Source organism: Pseudophryne corroboree, chromosome 5 (assembly GCF_028390025.1).
Source record: "Pseudophryne corroboree isolate aPseCor3 chromosome 5, aPseCor3.hap2, whole genome shotgun sequence".
Classification (NCBI taxonomy): Eukaryota; Metazoa; Chordata; class Amphibia; order Anura; family Myobatrachidae; genus Pseudophryne; species Pseudophryne corroboree.
Window position 1 is genome coordinate 326,671,708 of NC_086448.1, and position 26,489 is coordinate 326,698,196.

General features: G+C 40.6%; 1 protein-coding gene across 2 annotated transcripts in view; it reads right to left on the reverse strand.

Annotated features, from left to right (window-relative positions):
- VPS41 (VPS41 subunit of HOPS complex) overlaps window positions 1-26,489 on the reverse strand; it is a 661,741-nt gene that overhangs the window by 469,814 nt on the left and 165,438 nt on the right. For both annotated transcript variants that reach the window (XM_063922529.1, XM_063922530.1), the window contains exon 4: window positions 3,509-3,586. In XM_063922529.1, the coding sequence (XP_063778599.1) occupies window positions 3,509-3,586 (78 nt within the window). The remainder of the gene's footprint in view (window positions 1-3,508; window positions 3,587-26,489) is intronic.

Here is a 26,489-nt window from a genome sequence, read left to right on the forward strand (position 1 = left end):
TGTGATGTCTAGGGACGGTTGGTCAGTACTGACTTGGGAGGGGGGTTCCATGCACTGGATTTGAACCTTAGTGTTGGGGACCTACCAGATGAGGTCACCTGGTCTCAGTTGGTAAGCCCATATAATTTTGCCAAAAAATTATGCTAAGCACCTCAATTTTCCTCTATGTTAGATTGCAGTTTATTATAATTATTCTGATTAGCAGTGCTTAGCACCAGGACCATAACTAGGTGTGTGCAGAGTGTGCCTTGCACACAGCGCACTTGTGGAGGGAGCACATCTCGCACAGAGTCCCCAATTGGCCTCTCTGATTGTGTGACTGGGTGCACCAGCGCTGAGACAGTGTATCCGCTCCCAGGGGCGGGCGAGCATCGGAATATGGGGGAGCTGTGTATGGGCATGATATCTGCAGGGTGTCAGGTTGCCAGATAAAATGCCTGTCTGTCTGACAGGAATCATCATTCTCGCTCAAAATGTGTTATTAAATAGCATAAATAAAGCAACTGTAAGCAATAACAACTACTCTACTAGATTGCATGGATATATCTGACATTGGACATTTGTACTTCTGTATGCAAAGTGCTACAATGCAGTGGCCGCTGCTTTTTTTTTGTCACGACAAGTTCCATTGTGCTTCATTTGTGACCTTGTACGTATAGAAGATTAATTCCTGTGCAGTTAAAACTTGCCTGGCATGGTCGCATGTTTACCTGAAGGCTGTCCCGGCTTTCAAAATGAAAGCTGCGATGGTCGCAATGTTTCCAATGTTCGAAAAAAATGTTTTTTTTATTTTTTTTAAACTAAAATCATTTGGGATAGGGTTAAATTCATGTTCTTCACCTAATTCACTCATAAACAAAAACGACCCTTTCGGAGCAGTTTTTGGCAAAATAAATAGTCAGTTAAGTGGTTAAAGTTGCAGTACATCTTTTATAGACTCTGAGTGGTGTTTCACTGTATATATAATAAGAATAGAATAAGATGCAAAATGTATAGAAAAAGATGGTACATTACTCTTCTCTAATCAGCTCACACAGTCATGTGTCTTACTCCGTATGGCGTATAGATGCTAAGTGTATGAGAACACATCTGTATTAGGCAATGTGCCAGAGCTGCTGGACCCAAACCATGTAGATTTCTCCCAATACCATGCTCTTAATAACCTCTGACAACTTGGATTGTCCTACAGAAATCAGGGAAACTGGGAAATAGAGATCAACTCTGATCTCTATTTACTATGGCTCCATGCCAGCGGATGCTCCTACTTACATTTAGTAGGGCGGCCGCCGCTGCCAGGAGAGGGGAGTTGCCACCTGTCTGCTGGTCCCTAGTACCTGCACAATGGATCTGGCAGGTGTCAGGACAGACGCATGCGAAGACGCTGCAGTGCGACTGCGCAAACCTAGGCTTCCATGGTCTGCATCCCGTAAAAGCTGGATTGTGCTGGGCCAAACAGTTAGTGGCTTCCTACAGCACAGCTCTCTGCTTATCACAGCCCAGTCTAGCAGTCCCAGAGGAAGGAAACAACTCACAATGGGACTGTCTTGTGTGTCTGTGACTGACAAGTAGGATTTCCAATAGGAAGTCACTGCCAGTCACAGTGAAGCCAGACTGCATCTGGCTCACCGACACTGAGCCGGGTGTCAGATTTTACCTGGGTGGGGGGGGGGAGAGGGAGGGGGGGCCCATAGGTAAAAACTGCCTATGCTCCATGCCCAAACTGAAAAACAAGTAGCCCAACTATTTTTCAGATTTATGAGGTGGGCAAATATCTGTAGGAATAACATTTAACATTTTACTATGACGAAACACATTTCATGGCAGATAGGCTTTCATTTCAGTATTAAAATGGCTGGATAGAAAAAAATGGGTAAGTGTGCAAAAAACAGCTTATTCGGTTTTTGTACCTTGGTTGTATTGTTCATTTGAACCCTAGAAGGTTCAAATAAACAGCAGCCAAAACTGGCAGTACTATAGTAGACTGAAAATTAGCATCACAGGAGGAAAAAAAAAGTCCATTGTCTGAGAAGTTCAAATTTCTAACCCAACTGGGATAATGTCTGATTTTTCTAAAGTATTTCTTGTAAGTGAGAGGCGCTGCACAGCATGAAATAAACAGGTGTAAGCAGCATTGCTATCATAATAATGAGATGCTTAGTCAACAGTAAACGTTTTCAGTGATTTGGGAGAGACTGACATTTTAAGGACAGTTAGCTTAGGATACATGACATTTTAAGGACAAAGTAAAAAATGCAGTCGCTTTAATGACGACAATTACTCCATTGTAAAAAGACCACTCGCTTTTACCAAATAGTGACTGTACAGTTACTATAAAATGAAATGAGATACTTTTCCAGAGTGAATGGACTAAAACGTGCAGCCTTTATTCTGGGTCTGATACCGCACATAAATAGAAACCTGCTGAACGATATAGTTTTGAAAGTTTTGTTTCCCAACTTTTTAGTGTAATTGTGTTCAAATTCATTCTGCGATGATGCAGATAATTGTCAGATCATCTAAGGTGCATGCAAAATGTGCCAAAATAACACAGAGAAGTTCTCCTGGTACTACCTGTATTGAAGTTTTTTCAGACAAGAAAAATATTTCCATTTCTAAATTATAAATTTACATTTTTGTATTTTTTTCTTTATAGATTTGTTTCAAGCACTAGATGTGCCAGGTTTGTGCAGGAACAATAAGAGACATGTTAGCTCAGGATTTTTAAATTACATAATATGTTTTATTTCGAATGTCCACAATGAAGCACAGTTGCATCAGTGCCTCCCAGTCCTGCAGCCATCAGTTAATTTCCTAACCAAGGAACTATTTTGGGCAGAGTTCTTATGTTCTACACGCATTTGCATGTGTTTGTGCTGCATGCCTTTTGTCTGGGTGCTCAGGTTTCCTCCAAAACTAGAAAACATAGGGAAAGGTTTCTATAGTATGTATTTGTGTGTACATGTAATAGGGAATATAGGGGCAGATATATTAAGCCTGGAGCAGTGATAAGGCAGTGTTAAGTGCAAGGTGATAACGCACCAGCCAATCAGCTCCAATATGTAAATTAACAGGAGCTGATTGGCTGGTGCATTATCACTGCTTTATCACTTCTCCAGGCTTAATACATCTGCCCATAGTTTGTTAACTCAATTAGGGCAGAGATTGATGTGAAGGACTAAGGGGCAGATGTATTAACCTGGAGAAGGCATAAGGAAGTGATAAACCAGTGATATGTGCGAGGTGATAAACGAACCAGCCAATCAGCTCCAATATGTAAATTAACAGTTAGGAGCTGATTGGCTGGTGAATTTATCACCTTGCACATAAAACTGGGTTATCACTTCCTTATGTCTTCTCCAGGTTAATACATCTGCCCCTAAATATTCTCTGTAAAGTGCTGCATAATGTGTGTGCGGCATAAAAGTAACTGTTAAATAAATAAATTGAAAAGCCTACAAAGCATCATATAATGACTACAGCAATCAATATATCCTGGTGACATACTTACAATATCAAACTTCTGTGTCATATTCCCTTGGATGTCAAGTAAATACACCTTCCCATTGTGAGTCCCCAAGGCCAAGAACTGTAAGAGAGAAAACAGATGAGACATTGTTGCGATTACTCATGTAAAGCAAGAGCAGGAAAGCTAGAAGATCTTAAATCATCATTACCATAAGGCTGCCGATAAGGCATATCACCAGAACCCTTATCAGCTGACAAATCTAGGCCTGTCACTTTTTTGGGCCCTGACTGCTGGCAACTCATTAAATATGCAGCGTGAATGCAGTGTCCCGGATACAAATCAGGCTACAAGGTTTCATAAAAATGGACAGAAGGCAATCATATTCAACAGCCAACATGTTAATGTAGGGTCAACAGCCAACGTGTTAATGCATTAGATGCTGCCTTGCAGCAGACTTTCCCTGCGCTCTACGGCAAGCCACAATATAATATGTAAATGTAAATAAATGCCTGAATTCACATAACAAGGCAAATTGGATGACACAGACACGTTAGTCGCAACCTCACTAGTGGAAGTAAAGCTGATCTGACAGAGGTACAAAATAAAATATTGCCTAGAACTTGGGGAGGATAATGATATGTGATGGGAAACAAAACAGAATTATTTTAATGGAGGAAGACTATTTGAAAAAGCAATGGACCACAACCGAGGTGATGATGAACCTGATATACAGTATACCTAAAGCATAATGTTGATGTAAATGAAATAAACAAGAACGTAGACAAGTATATGCATACCGTAAACATGGGAAAGATGAGAACACAGTGGAGATAGACAACAGTGCAGTGGAACAGACAAGAACATATCATCTTTCTCAGATAAGGTATTGATGAGAACAGTGTAGTGTAAAGGGAGATAGTATGCTTAATAAGACAAGACATGGAGAACATAAGATGGACATACATGAACATAGTACTACTGTGTAAACTGAGGTGAGACAACTCAGCATGTTGGAAGATACCATATCAAATATGAAATATCACATTTCATATTCACTCAATCACAAAGCCAAGAAACTGTTATCTTTCTGACACACATGATGTAAAGGATTGTGCAGATGTGGATGCACAGATACTGATCAGCAGATCTGTAAAGTAAGCTTACATCTTCAGCATACATGTCAGTTCCATAGCAATCTGCTGAGCACTCTCTGTGCAATCATACTGGTACACTGATCAAAAGGGTTACAGCTTCACTGCATTGTACATGTTTGGATAATGATGTAGTATCTAAGATGTAGCATTTAAGAGTCCTAAGAATTCTGCTCAGTGTCTAACACTGCACAAACTTGAATGGCATTATTTATGCATAGGTTCTGGCATCTTTATTTTTATAGTCTGATATATGCTGCTCTGTTACATACAATAAAAAAATCTCAGTAAAGGGTATATGATGTATGCCCCTATACTATGTAACTATAGTATTCAGTAATCCTCATTTACTTTAAATGCCAGAGCAATACCACTGCTCAGCTTGCTCATTTCAAGGACTAATACCCCTTTCACACCTGCACCAATGTCCCGGGTTATTCTCAAAACAGCATCTTATTGGCTCATGGATGTCACGTGGTTTGGATAGCCAATAAGAAAAATCCGGATAAAACCGAACTGGCGTTAATTCTGGTGTTACATCCGAACCCACTCATCTCTACTTAATGTGGAAGCAAACTACCTAGGAAGACAAATTCCCGGGTCCCCGATCCTGTTCCTTACCTGGGTTGGCACGGAGACCTGGGAATTTGCCAGTTTGCTAGACCCAGCAAATTCCCGGCAGCATGTGTGGAAAGGGTATAACTGGTATATTGGCAACTTCTCATCACTACATTTCATCAATACACATGGTATCATGTCTCTCTTGTCAAAGACAGCGACCATCTTGGCTGCATAGACCACAATACACAGGGGGGTAGCTACATTTTGTTGCCTGAGGCATGAACAGCAATCTGACTTTTCACTCATTTTGCAAATTAATACTGTATGTGTTTTAGAGTAGATCATGCCACAAAAAATGTTGATCAATAAGTATGAAACTAAGGAAAAGACACTTTTAAAGAACTGAGGGGGACATTTACTAAGCAGTGATAAGAGTGGAGAAGGGAGTCAGTGAAGAAGATGCACCATCAACCAATCAGCAGCTCTGTATAATTTTATAGTATGCAAATTATAGATGTTACTTCAGTGCTGATTGGTTGCCATGGGCACTTCTCCACTGGCTCACTTCTGCGCTCTTATCACTGCTTAGTAAATGTCCTCATAAATTATTTCAAATTACTATCTGATACCACCATTCATCCCAACTTATTACTCATATGGTAAGCTATTACACATCTATTCAATAGTAAAAGCACACAGCACACCAACACTTTCCCAATATGTACTTTTCTACTCCTTGTCTACATATCTCTGTTGTGTGCCAACAGACGTATTACCTTTACATTTCATGAGTGCATGTAATGTGTGAACAAAATCGGATTTGAGTGTTAACCCTGAGTTATCAGGATTTTTTTTTTTTTAACCTGCTGAGGCAGGTGAAAAAAAATCCCCAATAACGCCCGGCTTGAATAGCCCCGGGGATCAATTAGCCCACAGTAATCTACCGTGGCTAATTGAGTTCCACCCTTAACGTAAACTTTTTCTCATAAAATACTGTTTGGTCTAAGCTTAATTTGCATCTTCTATTAATCACGATATTAGGGGACATTGGGATTGTCTTTACAACTTGTTACTATTGTACATTAACAATATTTCCATTAGTGTGGATGAATAATATCTCGTTCACAAATAAAGAAAGTCTGAAAAGATGTAAATAAAATTCTCAATTAAAGTGTCAGAGAAGGCTGGATCCCTGCCATCTCAGGATACATGATAAATTCAAATCAAGTCCTTTTGCCGGACTAAGAATGCTGGCAAAACAGGGAACGTCCCTTAATGTATCTTTTTCACCTATTTATCTAATTTTTATGTAACCTTACACTGCAAAAAAAAATCTTGTTTTGCAGTGGATGCACAGGTAAGCGCCTTCATGCACATACACACAACTCTCAGCATAGAACTCACAAAACCAGCCTGGTAAATGCCCCCATCTTGGCTTGCATGTACCATCCATATACTTTCATATAAATACGTGTGTATGTGCATGATGCAAAACAGCACCTTCATTAATGAGCCAAACAATTATCAAATTACAGAACATGAACAAGTACACCAACCTAATTCATCTCTACACATTAAAAGAACAAGAATGGGTAAGAAAAAGAAAAATAAACAAATAAGCAGTCCAAATAAAAAAAAGTAAAAAATTGGTCAAAATCAGCAGCTCAAGCATTCCACAGTTTAAAAGTTAATGCTAGCATCATACTGAAAATATGTGGGATCGATATTTGATTACTCGGGACTAGGGAATATAAAAGTACTCCATTCTCTGTTTCACCTGATTGGACAAGTGTCCGATTTAATAAAAACAAATATTGAGATTTATGCTCAGTCCAACTATTTCACATATGCACAAATTGAACTCCAGATCACTTGAAGTCCCTGCTTAAAAAAAGGCAAAACAGATGATGATGATGATGATGATGATGATAACAACAACAATTAAATAAACTCTTATTCAGGGAATTAAATGTCAAGACTATTTTATAAAAAAAAAATATGTGTTTATATACATCATTCTATAGATCATTTATATACTGTACTAGTAAATTCTGTAAATCCAACTACTGCCAATCCTAACAAATTACATTTAATTCATTTGTTTCAATAACGGTTCATTGCCATCTATAATGGAATGCTCAATTCTACAACTGCTAAGTGTCAGTCTCATTTTAACATAAATAAATAAATGACCTTCCAGAAACTTCTATATAGAGAATACAATCAGAATTGCTTTGAAATGCAAATACCTGTTTATAAATGTTATTTCTAAAAAAGAACCATCCCCCCAAAAAATATAATAAAAAAAATAATAGTAATTATCATCATCATAATAAAATAAAATGAGAGAAAGCAGTTTATTATCAATTCATCCCTTGCATTGCCTCTCTCCTGCAAGGTTGCCCTTTTTTTCAGGAAGAAAAAAAGGAAAGTCCCCCGGGTAAAAAAATCAATAGTTGTTAATAAAACATCAGGTGTGCTGACATAACTAGGTATGACTATTCCAGTGCACAGGCCTGCTTGAATGCACCGGGTGCCATGACGATTATTCATCCAGAGCAGACAGCCAGCCTGGTGAAAATATGATGCTTTAGAGCTCAAGGGAGGTGGATAAGTGGGTAAAAACGAAAATAAGGATAATGATAATTTGCACACAACAAAACAGTAGGCTATGCAGAAAGACAGAAGCAGAAGAATTGTGAAATACCACTAATGGGATGTATTTAAAGAAAAGCGAACATATAAATATTATTCATTAATAATATAACATAGAATTTGATTAAACTTAGAAATTTCTAAATGGGGTTTCTATAGAAAATAAAAAAGTTTACAATGTAAGAATTATCCAGAAGAAAAACAATTAGCAAATTTCTGTAATTATATTTTAACAAGAATTTAATGCTATTTAATTGCTCCATGCCTGCTGTCCAGTTATAAGAGGCATAAAAGGCTCAGTAGTGCAGACATCACAGAATGGGTTCACTTACTCTTTATGGTGACTTTTAGTGTAAGCACTTATCATCTAAGGGAGGACTTCAATTAGCCCCTAAAATGTAACAGGTGTGAAAAAGGATGGCAGCCTTGGGCTTTAACGCCCAGGGCTATTCAGGCCCAGGTTAAAAAAAAATCCAAGTTAACTGCAGCCTGAGGGTCGCCTTCGGGGCTAATTGGATAGCCACGGGGGGATCAGTTAGCCCGTGGTAAATTACTGCAGCTAATCGAATTCCTCCAAAAGTTCTTATACAGTAAAAATTTTTATTTCAGCTAGACAACCTCTCTAATGAATGATTCTTCTGGACTTGTGAAAATCCAAAGCGAGTATCATAATTCTATATAATAATATTGCTCATTACTATTTCATAATAAGCAGAAAAATAACCAACTTGGCAGAAAAACAATGCTTTGCGCTCCAAAGATTTGTTTACATATATAATGTTTTTTTTATTGATTTTGTGGTAGGGTCTTTAGATAAACGTGATCATCTGTTATTGAGTCTAGTGCAGTGGGTGTTAAAATAAATATTTCAGATGGTCTCTCATGGAAACTTAAACATTTGGCCTTTTTTCTATGTAGGCTTCATAATTGTCCAATCACTTCACTGAGAAAAAGTTAAAGTGAAGGGAAAAACATTCCATGCAACACCATAGTTAGTGATCATATACAGTATATGAAAGCACCAATGTGTGTAAGGCACAAAAATAACAGGTAACAGAAAAAAGGTAAAGTGACAAAAATTGTTCCGAAAAACATCAGTATAATACATTATAGTTGCTTCAGTTAGAAAAAAATCAACATTAAAATAAAAAATTATAATAACAAAATATATAGTTAGAGGCAGCATAGAACTATAGAATCCATAATAGACTCCTTGACCCTTACAGGTAAGAGTTACCTTTTACATTTTTGCCACCTTAAAAATATAACTCGGTGAAATCTCTCCAGTGCCTGCAAGTTGCAGGCTATTAAATGAGGGCAATACCAGGTGTGGAAAAAAATGTTTGGTTAATGGTAACATTCAATATGGGCAGGTGTGGTAGGGAGGCTTATAGGAAGGGTAGCAGAACTGCTCTTTATTTCCCATATATATTTAAAGGTCTAGTGGGTGCGGCTGGTGAAATAAGCTGGCTTCTCAAGGTTCAGTCTACTATGTCAAGTAACTGAGCGGGGAGTGCCTGCCAATTTAATTGGAAATGCTCCTGTTTGATAGGTAAACCACATGGTGATAGGTTCTGTCAACCGCCAAGCGCGGGTTGTGGGCTGTGGTAACATCCAAAGATGTCAAGCAAGACAATGCACTCCCAACAGCTGGTGCGATCTCCATGACCCAAGACGCCCTTGCTACAACCATAGCAGAAGAGATGATCCACGACAGGTGAAAGTGACTACTGACAGTATTGTACAGATATGTCCTCTTACATCCTTGCTGCAGTCACGTTAAACAGCCATTAAAGTGAAGCCATGCCGTGGCGGGACTCGGTAGCGCCAAGTGTCTTTTTCTGTGCTTTTCCTGCAAAAAAGTGCATCTTGGATGCAAAATAATGCAAGAGGACACAAGAGCAGATCCTGCTGATTAAAATTATATGCAGCATGCCTAGATTCTGTATGTAATTGCGGCTCTATCTGCATCCGAAATGCCACGTTACAGTGTTTTCATCGAAAACACTGTAGCATAACATTTTGTATGCAAATACAGTCGCAGTCACACACAGAATATAGGCATGCTGCATATTTAATCAGCAGAAGCTGCTCGTGTGTCCTATTACATTATTTTGTGACTAAGACACATTTTGCGGAAAAAAGACGCTCAGCGCTACCGAGTCACATGGCACTCACATGTTATATGTAACGCGACTTGTAGCGCATGGAGCAGAGATGAAAGAGGACACATAAAAGCTCCCGGTTTCTTCAGAAGGAAGGTCTGAGGGCAAGTTCATTGGCCATAGTGACTCTTCATAGATTCTGGAGATTTGCCTAAAGTCCACCACTGTGATTTGTGCCACATGAGTATATGCATCAATGTTTGAAAATAGATAAAGGGGGTCATTCTGAGTTGATCACACGTAGCAACCTTTTGCTGCTCGTGCGATCAACTAGGCGCCGCCTATGGGGAAGTGTATTTTAGTATAGCAAGGCTGCGATCGCTTGTGCAGCTCTGATATGCTAAAAAGTTTTGTGTAAAACAAGACTAGCCCTAGACATACTTACCTGGTGCGATGATTTCAGCGATGCAGGTCCCGGAATTGACGTCAGACATCCGGCCTCCAAACGCCTGGACACGCCTGCATTCGCCAAACCACTTCCGGAAAATGGTCAGTTGATCCCCCGGAACGCCTTCCTCCTGTCAATCTTCTTGCGGTCGCCGCTACAATCGCTTTCTTCATACGTGTCGCCGGGCAATGACGCACCTGCGCAATGTGGCTGCTGCTCATGCGCAGTTCCGGCCCAATCGCATGGCTGTGAAGAAGTGCAGCGTGCGATCGGGTCGGAATGACCCCCAAAGTGGAGAGATACATAGTACCAGCCAATCAGCTCCTAACCGATAAATTTATATAATGTAATAGTATTAGGGATGTTAGGGACCCATGTGATTAAGTCACCTGGTTGCGGTACATGGGCCTGCATATTTGCGCAAATGTGTACTAGAAACTTTACTTATACTCCATGTTAATTGTGAGGATATATTTAAATTATTATTACTATCAGTGTTCTTACTGTCAAAGTCAGAAAAATATCACGATGCACACTGCCATATTTGCACCTCATATGTGTCCCTGCTGCGCATGCGTGCGCTCTCCCGTGCGTGCGCATACTCGCTGTTGCGGGCACCCGCAGGCGCACGGTATGCGCATTTACGGTAGAGATTGTATGCGTCTAGCGGGCGACTCTTTCGTTACATATTTCCACTATATAATGTATTTTGTAGATCATGGTCCCTTTGATAGATTCTGAAAGTTTGGTTAATGTAGCATGTTCATGGACAGAGAAATCCCTCTTTGTTTGATACGAAGGGTCAGACAGGAGTAATACTGTGGTGTTTAGTATCCATCGGAAGAGTATTTAATTAGCAATATTCCGGTGTTGGTTTGAAGCGGATTAATCGCTCGTGCGAATAGTTATGGACATAAGAAGTTTATGTCCATTTACTATTATTTGCACTTACTTATCCATGCGGCGGGAAACCCAGTTCCCCACCCACCTGAGCAGTTGGAAATCGTCACAGCCCACCTGTATGAATCAACCTATGACCTTTTGTTATAATGCGAGGAGGAATTCCTGTGTCCAATGAACAATGAGATTGTAGGGACCATTGAATTGTATTGTGTGTGGGGCATAAATAGACAAGCCGATCACATCCAGCTCACTCTTCAACGGTTCTCATTGCTGAAAATCGGGAGCTGGATGTCCAGAGGCGCATGCGATCGTTCCCCTTGTGCGTAAGTTTTCTCCGCAATCATATTGTCTTTCTTGTTGTTGTGGGCCATATCTCTCTATCTCTCTATCTCCTCCTCTTTCTCTCGTATTCTCTTAAACGTAATAGTATTGTATTGTATTTCCTGTGTAGTTATCTGGTTAGGTAGTCTATGTTATATTGTAGTGTATGACTTGTATTGTATTAATTCTTTTGCAAGTATAACATTCATAATATATATATTAGGCGTTGGACCCTAAGCACGGTATCTGTGTATTTCTTATAGTGTTAGGTATTCTCAGAGCGTCGGTGACGCTCGAACAGCTTTTAAGTTAATAAGGTTATACTGTGCTGCATTTACACTCTATCACTACACTAAGGTCTTACTGCATAATACACTGTTTATGGTTTAGATATAAAGGTTTAACATTGTGAGCGTCAGCGCCGCTGGTGATCTCCTCGTGGTCCCGAGCGTCCGCTACGCTATAGCGAATCATTACGTTAGTCGGCAGCCAATAGCGTGCCTGCCTGTGATCTCTTGGCCGTGAGCGAACGTGACGCTTGAGCGTCTCGACTACGGCTAAGCGATTGTTACGCAACATGCGTACCCTTACGGTACTCCATACGTAAATAGCGTACAGTGTTCTTAGACCTCATAAAGGGTATTATATAAGATAAATATTTAGCTTTATCAATTGGCTGCTCGTCCAGTCCTTCACATATCTCTGCTAGGTAATTTCAGCAGACATTATCCATCAGCAAAGGGCGGGAGATCATATTCTTCGCAGTGCTGACGGGATAAGCGTCTGCTTCGCTTAGTAAAGGGTGCTGAAGGAATCCGGGAACCGGAGGTAAGAACAACACACTAGTGTCTTTTAAAACTGTTTATTTCTGTTTTGTATACACACGCATATAGCTGCATTTCTTTTTCGTGTATATTCATATCACTCTCCTGTTTGCCATTGTATAATTGATAAACGTGCTGAGAAAGATTTGTTGCTATTGGTAGTTAAAGAGTAAAAACGATACATTAAGGGGTAATTTGTAAAACACACGCACAGCTTCGCCTGAGATACAAGGAAAGACCTGTGTGGTGCTTGGTAGATGATTACAGTTAAAGATCATCTACATTGATAAACGTGCTAATTGTATTTTTGTATGGCCAGCGTACACGTGTCTCTAACAAAAGGCTGAGACTCGCGAACGCAACACAAAGGCCAACGCACGCAGCGTATATTACGCAACGGAGCGTCTGGGTACGCCCACCGAAACTCAAATCGCACAATAGCATTGTTTTAGTGGGGGCGGTATAGCATAGCCACGTGATAATAGCACAAATTGATTTCAGTTTTTCCAAAACTTAGTTTAAATACCTTACTTTACTGTAATGCCTCTGGGGACAGCTATCAGACTACGGGAAATGATTTTTCTGATCAGAAAACTATAAGAATGATAGTGGGTTGAAAACGGTATGAGTGTATTGAATCCCGCTTTGTGAACTGAGTGATCTGGGTGATCTTTGGTGGAACGTGATGAGCACGGTCTGAGTGAAAACGTGCAACAGAGTGTGATAAAGTTTTCGTTGTATTACGCTCTGGCTGTTTTGGAGCACAGTAGGGAGACTCCAATGATCCTACCATTTATGGGCAACAAGTGTCTATAAGTGGTACGATTGGACCGCACGGTTGTATGTGTGACCAATAACGCAACGTGATATGAGGTAGTATATCCATGCGTAAATCTTGCCCTCATACGTGTTGTAGGGAGCACATGCAAGCGTGATTTGTGTAAAGAAGGGAATTTTCACTGGTCTCTCAGGAAAATCTCTAGAGATAGGGCCTGTAACGGTTACACGTGTCTGCTAAAAGGGGCGGATTCGTTGTACTCGGAGCAGAAGGAGTTCAGTGGAAGAGCTTTAAGGATTTCCACCGTAGACTTCTGTGTTTGGTGCATTTTAGGAAGTTTTTCTGTGTTAAAAAGGTCCACAATGGAAGCCAAGTGCACAACACAGGGACGTTCAGCAGTCAGGGTTCAGACTGCAGAAGCTTGCAGACCCCGAGGGTCTGCTCGGTTAGTAATGTGGAGGAGGTATGGTCCCCACACTGAGACCTTTTGTGATGAATGGACACGAATGACTGCGGGGGATAAGGCACCATTTCCCGGGATAGGTAGTTTTGACTTAGAGGTATTGCATAATTTAAGGCGAAGGATCTGTCTCATAAAATCCTGGAAACAACGAGTTAAACATAGTGATTGTTTACAGATATGGCTACAGGAAAGTGACATGCAAAGAAATGTAACTTACATACCTAACTTTCATCTTGAGAGGAGAGACATGGCAATGGAGAGGATTATGGTTGCGGAGAAAGGCACAATGGGGTGCGATAAAAGTGCACTTAGTAACTATATTAAGAATGAATGTAACAAACGTAATAAGGTTTATAAAAATGAAAGTGTTAAATGGACAACTATTAACCCATGCAAGTCGCACCCCTTGTTAAACTTTCCTCAGGAACACCAACAAGAAAGTGAGCCCAGCACAATGTCGGAGCCTTTTCCAGCAGCCATCACACAAGACATCCAGGTGGACGCGACCAAATCGGTAAAGACTGTAATCAAACCCCCTAACGGAGGGTCAGGTGAGGTCGTGTCCACAGGTACGTATGGTATTATACATCACGCACAAACGAAATGTACCTCATATCGCGGAATCAATTCAGAATGACGTTACTGGACTTAATCCTGTCAGGGTAATTGCAGTACCAAATGGGAAAACTGACTCTTCAGGAGTCACTCCTGTCAGGAACATCGCCATGTACTGCCCCTTTTCCCGAACAGAATTAAGAACAATTCTGTCTGAATTTCCTGATCCCAGGAAAGACTTAGTTGCTTGTCAAAAAATACATTAGAGTGCTAGGAAACACTGCAGAGCCAAATAACAAAGATTGGAGGACAGTTTTGAGGGCATGTTTACCCCCCGATGTTGATTCATTGAAATTTATCGCTGATTGTAAGCTAGATGAGGAAGTACCACTAACAGACAAGTATAACCAAGATAATGTAAAAAGAATCAATCTACAGTTGAAAGAATATTTTCCTGCAGTAGTAAAGTGGAATAAAATCTTTACAATAAAACAAAAAGAAGGTGAATCCGCATCAGAGTATTTTCACCGGGCTCTGCAGGATATGGCTAGGTACACTGGTATAGATGACATTGAAACTAACGTACACCACAGAGAGGTAGCTGTGTCTGTATTAATGGACAGCTTAAAAGACACACTAAAAATTAGGGTACAAACCTCTATACCTCATTGGAGAGGTATCTCGGTGGCTGCATTAAGAGAGTCCGCTATCGAGCATGACCAAAATATCCAAAGAACCAGGGAAGCACAGGGAGAGCGGTTGATGGTACTGAGCATCCAAGCACTAGAGGAGGCATCAAGTCGACCGGAATCCCAGGCCCCTAGCACATGGAGAAAGCCAAGGATTTGTTATCATTGTAGAAGAGAAGGGCATTATGCCAGCAACTGTAATAACCCACATAAAGTCAGACCCCCTAGACCAAGAAATGAGCAAAATTATAACACACACAATTATAATCAGGGATCTTTTAGGAAGAATTTTGGGCCACACCCATGATATGTAGTCAGGAAAGGTGATCATTAGGACTGATGGTAAGCCTGAGGTAACGGTTAATAAATTGGGAGGTCATTCACTGAAGACACAGGAATGACAAGGTGAAACGTTGTAAATGTATTTGTGAAAAATGTTTTTTTTTCTCTCTCTCTCCCCATCTCTGACGATTATTGATAGGACTCAAACATTGCATATCTACTTGGTCTTTGCAGAAGTCTACCAAACCCCAGCATGACCTATCCGCATCAATGTATTCTGGCCAGATACAGAGGGTGGAGTATGGAGGTGCTGGTGGGAGGGACTGCGCAAGGAAACCATTGGACATGTAGATATGACAGCCTGATGATCTGACAATGTTTTAAAATGTTTGAAAAAATTTTTTTTCCCCTGTTGTTGTTCTCTGTTGATTTATGTGATATATACATATATGAATTGTTCTCTCTCTCTTTTGTTTTTTTTTGTTTTCTCTCTTCTTTCTCATGTTTTCATGTTTTAAAGATGGTATGTCACACAGCAGTTAGACAAATGGTAATGCAAGATTTTTGCTCCTTACAGAGAGATCGCTGGTTTGGAAGGAATATTGCATCACCGGAATGTTCGTTTGGAAGACTGAGAGACAGCACCTTTGAGATGACAGCAGAAAAAGAAGAACAACAAGACTAGAGAACTTAATTATCGTAACAAGTTTCTCTCCCCCTCAAACTGTTTTTCTGTACCCCATTACAAATTTCTTCTTTTCTCCTCCTGTAAGATGGACTTGCCACAAGAGACTGTGATATGGATTTTCCTGTTGACCCTGATGTTGACCAGAGCAGTCTGTTTCGGTGAGAGTACCAGTGAGGTCGAGAAAGAAGTTTTGACACCAGAAAGGTTCCAATGACTAAGACGGAGGTGTAAATTTCCAATAGCAACACAAGCACCGAACAAAGGCGAGTACCGGAAACAATCTAACAGCCATGTTATTTGTAAACATTTTGTTTTTGGATTGTTAGCTGAAGAAAACTGTATCTGTAGGCTCTGTGACAACGTAGTTGAGGATGGATGCATCAAGAAATGCCAATCCAGTTTTAATATCCACATGGACCGGCATCCCTTGAGTGACTATCACTCCTTAGTGGGTAGTGTGTTAAATCAAACAGATTGTTGGGTATGCTCTCAAGTACCTCAAGGTCATAGCAAATCAGGACTAGTACCATTTCCTTTAACGATAGGGGAGGTACTTGAGCTAAGTGGTGGGAGGCCGGTGGACAGGAGGTTTAATATCTCCAGTCCTCCTAGTTTGAAGCTCCACCAATATCATGTGGATAGATCCCTCATATGTTTTAACATTTCCAATCCCCGAAAGCCGGGAAATTGGGAAGTGTCATGGAGTAACCAAACCATGACCTTTTCATATAGAGCAGATAGAATGCCTACAGATACAGAGCTTATACGCCACATAGCCAGTAGAGGAAAATCTTTCCGATATAGGTATACCCTAGGAGGTAGGATTACGAGAGTTGGAGAGGTATCTCTAGGATACAGTGCACAGATCGTACAAACTGATAGGTGTACTAAACAGATGGGAGAATTAGGGTTAGGAGATTTCACATGGAAGATGTGTAATATGGTTATGTCATACTCTGTCCCATATGTTCTCCCCGATGATGCATATTTCATATGCGGGAGGAAGGCGTATAAGTGGCTTGCCCCAAACTCTGAAGGATTGTGTTATATTGGAAAAGTACTGCCTGAAGTAATGACTGTATCACATGACAAAATGAAAGACATACACCGTGGTGCCCAAGCTCCTTATACTCACACCCATTACGAGCACGTAGTTAAAAGGCAACTGACAGAAAGGACAGAGCATCCGGCCTCTGATCTGATCCATGAATCCACCGGGATTCAGGTTCTACGTGCGCTAGGTTTCATCCGCACCGCTCGAGGAGTGATGAACTATAGATACATCTCTGCGCTTGCAAATTTGTTAGATAATATCACTGAAATGTATGATGACACGTTTAGGTATACTGGAAGAGAACTTCAAGCTTATAAAACAGAACTGGTACAGCATAGAATGGTTCTTAATTACCTCACAGTAGTGACAGGCGGATATTGTGTCACACTGGCAACACAGTACGGCGTGAAATGTTGCACATATATTACAAATAGCACCGAGGACCCGGTCGAGGTCATAGACCAAAAGATGGACGATATTCTCCAACTGAAGTGGGAATTTCGCAGGAGACACAATCTCACTCTTGCTGCTGTAGGTAATGAGCTGACTGGTTGGGTGTCATGGTTGAACCCGCGAAATTGGTTCTCTGGTTTAGGAGAATGGGCTCAAGGAGTCATAATGGATGTTGGGAAGTTTCTCCTATGTATCTTAGGTGTTGTTATATCGATTGGTTTGATATTTAGATGCGGTCAGGCTTTAATGAAGTGCAAAAGTAGTACAAGGGTAATGAGTCTGAGGAGTGAGGAAACTGTAATTCCAATGGATTTGATTTATGACCCAAATGTAGAAACAATGATGTGATGAAAATGCGATTTCTACGGTCCGTTTCTTTCACCTGTTTTTCCGTTTTCTCCAAGGTAAAAAGACCCACTTGGACGAGGAATTTGATGATCCTGTATACAGACAACTGATGGATTAAAGAAGAAGTTTTGACAACCTTATACACAGATATTTGATGAACTCTGCCATAGATCCCCAGTTTCCCTAGAAATTTTAAAATTACGCTAGCCCAACACTTTTGTAAGCCTATGGACATTGACAAAGCTTTTTGCCCACACGCCTTTTGGCAAAAGCACAAAGAAGACTGCATTCAACAGACACCGAACAAGACTTCAACCGACAAATGTTCATTTACCTGACATAGAATACCACTGCATTTACCGTAATTATGTCTTTTCTTCATCTCTACAACCTTCAGGTAATTACACACATAGTCGATAGGGAATACAGGCACAGATATCAGCAATCACATATTCCCCCATTCATGTATCATCAACTAAAATGTGCTCCCCATTTGTTACAACCACAGCCGAAAAGAGCTCGGTAAAGTTTGACAGCCCATCCACAGACCCGTACCACGGGATAAGAAGGAATTCAAATGTATACTTCGCAATGCCTCGAAGCTTGATTTAAAACACGTACGGCACGATGATACATGACCCCCAAACACGGATTCATACACACATGCTTCTGCTATCTCACTAGGTCATACCCTTTTCCTACCTTCTCCTCTCCTCCCCTACCCAACCATGGAAATGTATTAACCCCTGACATATATTTTTCTCGTTTTGAAATGTTTTAGGAAGTGGCAGTTATTGTTGACTGCCAAAGGGTGGACTGTCAAAGTCAGAAAAATATCACGATGCACACTGCCATATTTGCACCTCATATGTGTCCCTGCTGCGCATGCGTGCGCTCTCCCGTGCGTGCGCATACTCGCTGTTGCGGGCACCCGCAGGCGCACGGTATGCGCATTTACGGTAGAGATTGTATGCGTCTAGCGGGCGACTCTTTCGTTACATATTTCCACTATATAATGTATTTTGTAGATCATGGTCCCTTTGATAGATTCTGAAAGTTTGGTTAATGTAGCATGTTCATGGACACAGAAATCCCTCTTTGTTTGATACGAAGGGTCAGACAGGAGTAATACTGTGGTGTTTAGTATCCATCGGAAGAGTATTTAATTAGCAATATTCCGGTGTTGGTTTGAAGCGGATTAATCGCTCGTGCGAATAGTTATGGACATAAGAAGTTTATGTCCATGTACTATTATTTGCACTTACTTATCCATGCGGCGGGAAACCCAGTTCCCCACCCACCTGAGCAGTTGGAAATCGTCACAGCCCACCTGTATGAATCAACCTATGACCTTTTGTTATAATGCGAGGAGGAATTCCTGTGTCCAATGAACAATGAGATTGTAGGGACCATTGAATTGTATTGTGTGTGGGGCATAAATAGACAAGCCGATCACATCCAGCTCACTCTTCAACGGTTCTCATTGCTGAAAATCGGGAGCTGGATGTCCAGAGGCGCATGCGATCGTTCCCCTTGTGCGTAAGTTTTCTCCGCAATCATATTGTCTTTCTTGTTGTTGTGGGCCATATCTCTCTCTCTATCTCTCTCTCTCTCTTCTCCTCTTTCTCTCGTATTCTCTTAAACGTAATAGTATTGTATTGTATTTCCTGTGTAGTTATCTGGTTAGGTAGTCTATGTTATATTGTAGTGTATGACTTGTATTGTATTAATTCTTTTGCAAGTATAACATTCATAATATATATATTAGGCGTTGGACCCTAAGCACGGTATCTGTGTATTTCTTATAGTGTTAGGTATTCTCAGAGCGTCGGTGACGCTCGAACAGCTTTTAAGTTAATAAGGTTATACTGTGCTGCATTTACACTCTATCACTACACTAAGGTCTTACTGCATAATACACTGTTTATGGTTTAGATATAAAGGTTTAACATTGTGAGCGTCAGCGCCGCTGGTGATCTCCTCGTGGTCCCGAGCGTCCGCTACGCTATAGCGAATCATTACGTTAGTCGGCAGCCAATAGCGTGCCTGCCTGTGATCTCTTGGCCGTGAGCGAACGTGACGCTTGAGCGTCTCGACTACGGCTAAGCGATTGTTACGCAACATGCGTACCCTTACGGTACTCCATACGTAAATAGCGTACAGTGTTCTTAGACCTCATAAAGGGTATTATATAAGATAAATATTTAGCTTTATCATTAGTGCTAGCAGTGTGCATCTGCATTTCTCTTCCTCCAGCATATTATTAATTCAAGCCTGTTAATAATGAGGAGGTGATCAAAATGAAAGAAATGTCAACCTCACCACACAGGCACAAAATGCCACCTGCAGACACATTGATCTGGTTAACTTATATACATTCCAAAAGTATTTTTTTTTTTAGGATTATTATTATTACACCCAGTTTACAGAGTTGAATTCTACAACCACAATTCACACTACTGTACAACTGACAACTCAGGCAATGTGTTTCAAAGCGTGAGATAGCAGAATTCCGGGCAAATGTTTAAAGACTTATTGCCTTGTACAGATATATCCTCGTACATTTAGCCTCATTTAGCACAAGACACCTGGCGCGAGTGAGCCACCGGGTCCTGTGAGACTCTGCTTGCATCGATCATCTTTTATGTGCTTTTCTTTCCCGAAAATGTGTCTTAGTCACAATGTGACACACCAAGTGATTGCACTGATTAATTTGATATGCATCACTTATCACTTGTATATATGTGTGCGACTGAGTCTGTATACAAATCGCAACGGAACTTGCCATGGAAAAAAGCTGCGTCACAAAACGGCTACTTAAAGCTGCATACCCTACCCGGCGCTGCAGATTCACGTGTTTGCGTAGGTCAGCTGGCCAGACATATAAGGATTCGCCTGTAGCTGCGGTCCGGCACAGCAAGTGAGCGCCCTTCTTGCCTATGGTCAGCTGAGCCATTCCAGCCATACGCAGCATTCCTATGCTCACATGATTCACTGCTACAGCTGCCTATTTAAAAAGCTCCTGTCACATGTACTTTGCCAGTACAATAATACCCCTTTCAGGCTGACAAAAAATCCCGGGTTATTGCACATGAACGCGCATCAACCCGGGAATTTGCTCAGTGTGAAAAGGTACAGGAACAATATTTCGGGACGAGCTCCCCGGTATTTCATCCCAGGTCTCGACCAGGGTTGAATCCGGGATCGTCCCGGGATGCGGTGTGGTGTGAACGGATATGCCGGGTCAAGGCGACCCGGCACCCATTCTCTGCATAGGAGGATGATTATCTCCAAGCACAGCCTCCGGTGACGTCACCAACCCGGCAATATGCCGAGTCGGGCCGCAAGTCTGAAGGGGTCTTAAGCCGGGTTGCACCTGGGAAGCACCCGCGTACACATTCCCGGGTGCGACCCGGCTTTTGTCAGTGTGAAAGGTGTATGAGTCTCCTAGGACTCCTGGGTTCCTGTGATAAAAGCGGCTCCTAGTTTGCTGAGCTCCAGTTTCTGATCCAGTTACCTGCAATGTGTCCAGATCTCCAGCCTCTGACACAGTTTTCCTGAATTTGTTCCCGAGTGCTCCTTCCCTGTGGTTCAGGCTGCATCAGCGCTCTCCACTCTCAGCCGTATTTCACCATCTACTCCTGCTGTAATCAGCGGTCTCCCAGACACTAATGAACTTATTCCACACTGCTATTAAGTCAATGCAGTCTCCTCACTCAAGGTGCATAGACAAGGTGCCATGTAACCTTATGATTTTGATAGTCAAAATCGTAAGGAAAATTAGTGCAAATCGCACCATGTGTACACAGCTTGCTATACCGTTGCGCACTCCGGTGGGGTCGGTATCACAAGAAAAGATGAACTGTGCAGGCAAGTCAATCTTGACTATATTGTGTTCAATCTAGTACATAGTATAGTCAAAATTGTCACTTAGTCAAAATCTCACATAGTCAAAATCTCAAGTAAAGATAGTCAATATCGGTGGTTCAGGGCTCTGGGGAGTTCAGGGAAAATAGCAAAGTCAAAATCGGAGACAGTCAATACATAACCATGTGTATGCACCTTCACACTATCAGATCCAGAGTCTGCTACAGACTAAATTATCCAGCTGCTTCTGCAGATACACATACAAATAGTGTGTTCACAAGACTGTTTCACTCAGTATTCACCAAGCACTCACATGCACTAGGTTTCAGGTACTGCTATTACTGTCAGACAGCATACTGACTGAACCTAAAAATGTTCTTTTCTCTCACCAATCCATATTGGTTACTTTATGAGAAGTATTATTCTGCCACCTTGCTTCATTTATCCTAGCCCTAGTCAGTCCCGCCCTGCGGTCCCAGCTCCGGGTACGATACAAACTCAGAACCTGTCAAGCTGTTGCAAAGTACCACTTTGTATACAGCTTCAGACTCAGCCACACACAGATATACAACTTTGGCACATGAACTCAATCATGGTGCGTCTTACATGCATCGTGGATGAAAAAGATGCAAAAAGGGCACAAGCCAAGTCTCAAGGGCCTGATACGCCAAAAGGGGCTGTTTGTAAAGTTAAATTAAGTTCTATACGATTATAAGAAATATGATAGGTAATTACATGTATATGTTTCTATCATTTCTAAAGATCTATAGATGGGATGTACTCTTGGATAAAAGCTATCACCATCTCACTTATCTTATAGGCTACAGTAGTGAAAGGTGATCTAATATAAGTCAGAGGATGAATGTTATAATAGATAAAAGGAGATCATCAGATATATATATATTTTATTATTTTTATTGGCGAGGTGGTGTTTGGCTAAGTGTAAAGTTATTTACTGTAGTATGTCATCTTCTATTTTTTACATAATGGAGTCAATTCACCTTAGGTGCAAGTTGGGTCCTGCGAGACGTTCTCACATTGAACTCGCACTGCAAATTTAATTTGCAATTCAATTGCAAACTCGCATTACTTTTTACAATGAAATTGACATTTCTTTGGAGACAGGAGATAAGTTAGGAAAAATCTGTATTATAAGCAACAAATGTCAGTAAATGTTTGTGTTTGTAAGTAAAGCAATGATTCATGTTTGTAAGTAAAGCAAATAATCTAAATCTCTCTGCAAATGTTACATCTGCCCCACCTGCAGTGCAACATGGCTGTGCCCAGTTGCTTGATAATTTGCTTTACTTACAAACATGAATCAGGCCCACAGTGCAGAACTGTGGCGCACCTCTCACAATGAATAATTATGCACTTGGAGGGGGTTAAACAGCATAATTTGGCCAATAGAGACATGCTAGCTTTCAGGTGAATTTTTCTACACATCTCAATAATGGGTTAAATGACGTGGAACAGGTAAGTGGAGGTGCTGTACTTATGGGAAAGGGGTTATAGAATTTGCTGATAAGAAATAAAAGTGTTTATTCCAACTTTTGACAAACTTGTATAAAAACATTGGAAAACCACTATACAGACATTTTTCTGTACCCCAAAATACTGGAAATACTTGTCATCATTCTTCAACTATTAACAAACAGTGCAAAAATTATCACCTTTTAAAAACCTCCATTATTTTCCTTACGGCCACTAACAGCCTTCTTTACGGTCCTGCTATCTCAGCAGTCACTTTTTGGGGTCTAGGTTGGTGCTGATGTTATACTGCAATTACGGGAAATATTGCAGATAAGTCAATACACTAACACTTGGGTAAAAGATTACATTAAGGTACCACCATGTCAGACCCGCAGGTTGCTATATGAAGTCATTTTCCCAGGGCTCTGTTTTTCCTTAAATACCGATCTGGCCAATCAATTATGTTCACTAATTTAAGCAGACAGTAGAGGGGGGAGAACAAAAGCACAAATCATAAAATTGCAATCTCTTAAATCCTTCCACGCACACCTAGCTGCCCTCTTATTCTAACTGGGGCTGTAAAGAAAACAGAAGAGCCCTGGTACACAGTGACTGTAGCTAATCGGAGGGGAATATTATGAAATATTTTACTAGTAGGTGATGAAGTTATAAACAGGACAGAGCCCCTTTTTTAAAGGGTTGTTTTCAATGTAGTTTGGGTTTGATAGTTATCAAAGCTTAAAAATTGCCCCATATGGCTCCATGTGTGATATTTCTTTCTAAACAGTGACACATATAAGTATATCAAAAACTCTACTCTACTCAGAAAAAGCCCCGGCATGACCTTCTATACTAAAAGCCCTTCTTAGATTTAAAGTAGTATAACTTTCCCAAGATGCATTAAATGTAACAAACCAGAACTACACAAGAAACAATTTTTTCCACTGACAACCTCAATGACATTAACAGACTGTTTCATATACCAAACCTTCCATGTCAAACCAGAGAGAGTACTTTTAAGTTACAAGACGTATTTTTTTAAGATATGAATGTTCTTTTATTCCAAGTGAAACAAACAAATGGCTGCTTTGAAAGCAAAGTGTTTCTACCAGTCAAGAAAACATAAACTGTTGATTTCAAGGTGACTAAATGTCCTGGAAGACAGCCGATATCACACAAAAAAGTCCAAAAACAAGTAGAAAAGACAGGGCAAAAAAATAAAATTAATTTCCAAGTAGAAATAGCTAAGGGACAAAGAACGAGAAAAGCAGTCAGAAGAGCTTGGAAAGTTTTAGAGCTATCCATTTTTGGAGAGTGGAGATTTAGGATCGCTTTCTAATTCAGTGAAAGGTATTTTATCTCCCTTACTCTCCACCCAATAAAATATAACAGTAACCAGAGAGGTACTGTAATGTTCTTTCTTCTAGTCTATTAAATGAAATTCATCAAATGCTCAAGACATTCTCAGATGGAGGGTTTTAAGAGAGATTTACTAAATACTTGCGTAATCTATTTAAGAAAAAATGTTTTTTGTTTTTTACACTGGTTTAATTTCAGATGTTTTTAAATGATATGTAGTACTATGCAAAAGCAGGTGTGGAAAAATGCTGCAAAGTAGGTATGCTTTCACAAATAGCAGTGTTATTAGTTTAGTTTTCATCAATTAACAAAATGCAAAGTGAATGAAAGAGAGATAAATCTATTTTAAATAAAGATTTGGTGTGACCACCCTTGGTCTTCAAAATGGCATCAATTCTAGGTACACTTTCAGAGTTTTTAAAGGAACTCGACAGGGAGCTTGTTCCAAACAACTTGGAGAACTAACCACAGATCTTCTGTGGATGTGGGCTTGCCCAAATCCTTCTATCTCTTAATGTAATCCCAGACAGACTCGATGATGTTAAGATCAGGTTTTTGTGGGGCCATATCACTATTTCCAGGACTCCTTGTTCCTCTTGCTGAGAAAAACAGGCAGGTACTTCTTGATCATGCAATACCAACAGGGAGGCATCCGACTGGCTCCAACTTTATTTTGCAGGAGGACAACGACCCCAAACATACAGCTAATGTCATTAAGCACTACCTTCAGCATAAAGAAGAACAAGGAGTCCTGGAAGTGATGATATAGCCCCACAGAGCCCTGATCTCAACATCGAGTATGCCTAAGTATTGCCCCACACCTGCCTAAAAGTGTGGCACAGTATTGTATATTTGTATATATGTATATATACATATATATATATACATATATATATATATATATATATATATATATACACACACACAGTTGTGCTCATAAGTTTACATACCCTAGCAGAATTTGTGATTTTCTGGCCATTTGTCAGAGAATATGAATGATAACTCACAAACTTTTCTTTCACTCATGGTTAGTGGTTGGGTGATGCCATTTATTGTCAAACAACTGTGTTTACTCTTTTTAAATCATAATGACAACAGAAACTACCCAAATGACCCTGATCAAAAGTTTACATACCCCAGTTCTTAATACCGTGTATTGCCCCCTTTAACATCAATGACAGCCCGGAAGCTGCACATGGGACGTACTTGGACGTTCCAACATGACAATGATCCAAAAAACAAGGCCAAGTCGACCTATCGTTGGCTACTGCAGAATAAAGTGAAGGTTCATGAGTGGCCATCTCAGTCTCCTGACTTCAATATCATTGAGCCACTCTGGGGAGATCTGAAACGTGCAGTTCATGCAAGACAGCCCAAGAATTTACAGGAACTGGAGGCTTTTTGCCAAGAAGAATGGGCAGCTTTACCATCTGAGAAAATAAAGAGCCTCATCCACAACTACCACAAAAGACTTTAAGCTGTCATTGATGTTAAAGGGGGCAATACACGGTATTAAGAACTGGGGTATGTAAACTTTTGATCAGGGTCATTTGGGTAGTTTCTGTTGTCATTATGATTTATAAAGAGTAAACACAGTTGTTTGACAATAAATGGCTTCACCCAACCACTAACCATGAGTGAAAGAAAATTCTGCTAGGGTATGTAAACTTATGAGCACAACTATATATATATATATATATATATATATATCTGCAGGCAGGTCTCTCATCTGCACAATAGCCAACAGCTGGGATGTACACTCAAATACCAGAAGTATTTCAATTATAGAAAACAGTCACAGAGGGGGCACTCTCCAGGCTTTATAAATTTATAAATATACAAGACATACCGTATATACTCGAGTATAAGCCGACTTTTTCAGCACTTTTTTTTGTGCTGAAAAAGCCACCTCGGCTTATACTCGAGTCAGTGGCTGTGCAGTGTGACAGGCAGAGCAGTGTGAAGGAGGGACACGGAGCGCACAGCGCGCGCCTCTCCTGTGTCCCTCCTGCATCTCCGGCGGGTCTATTAAAGGAAGTACCCGTT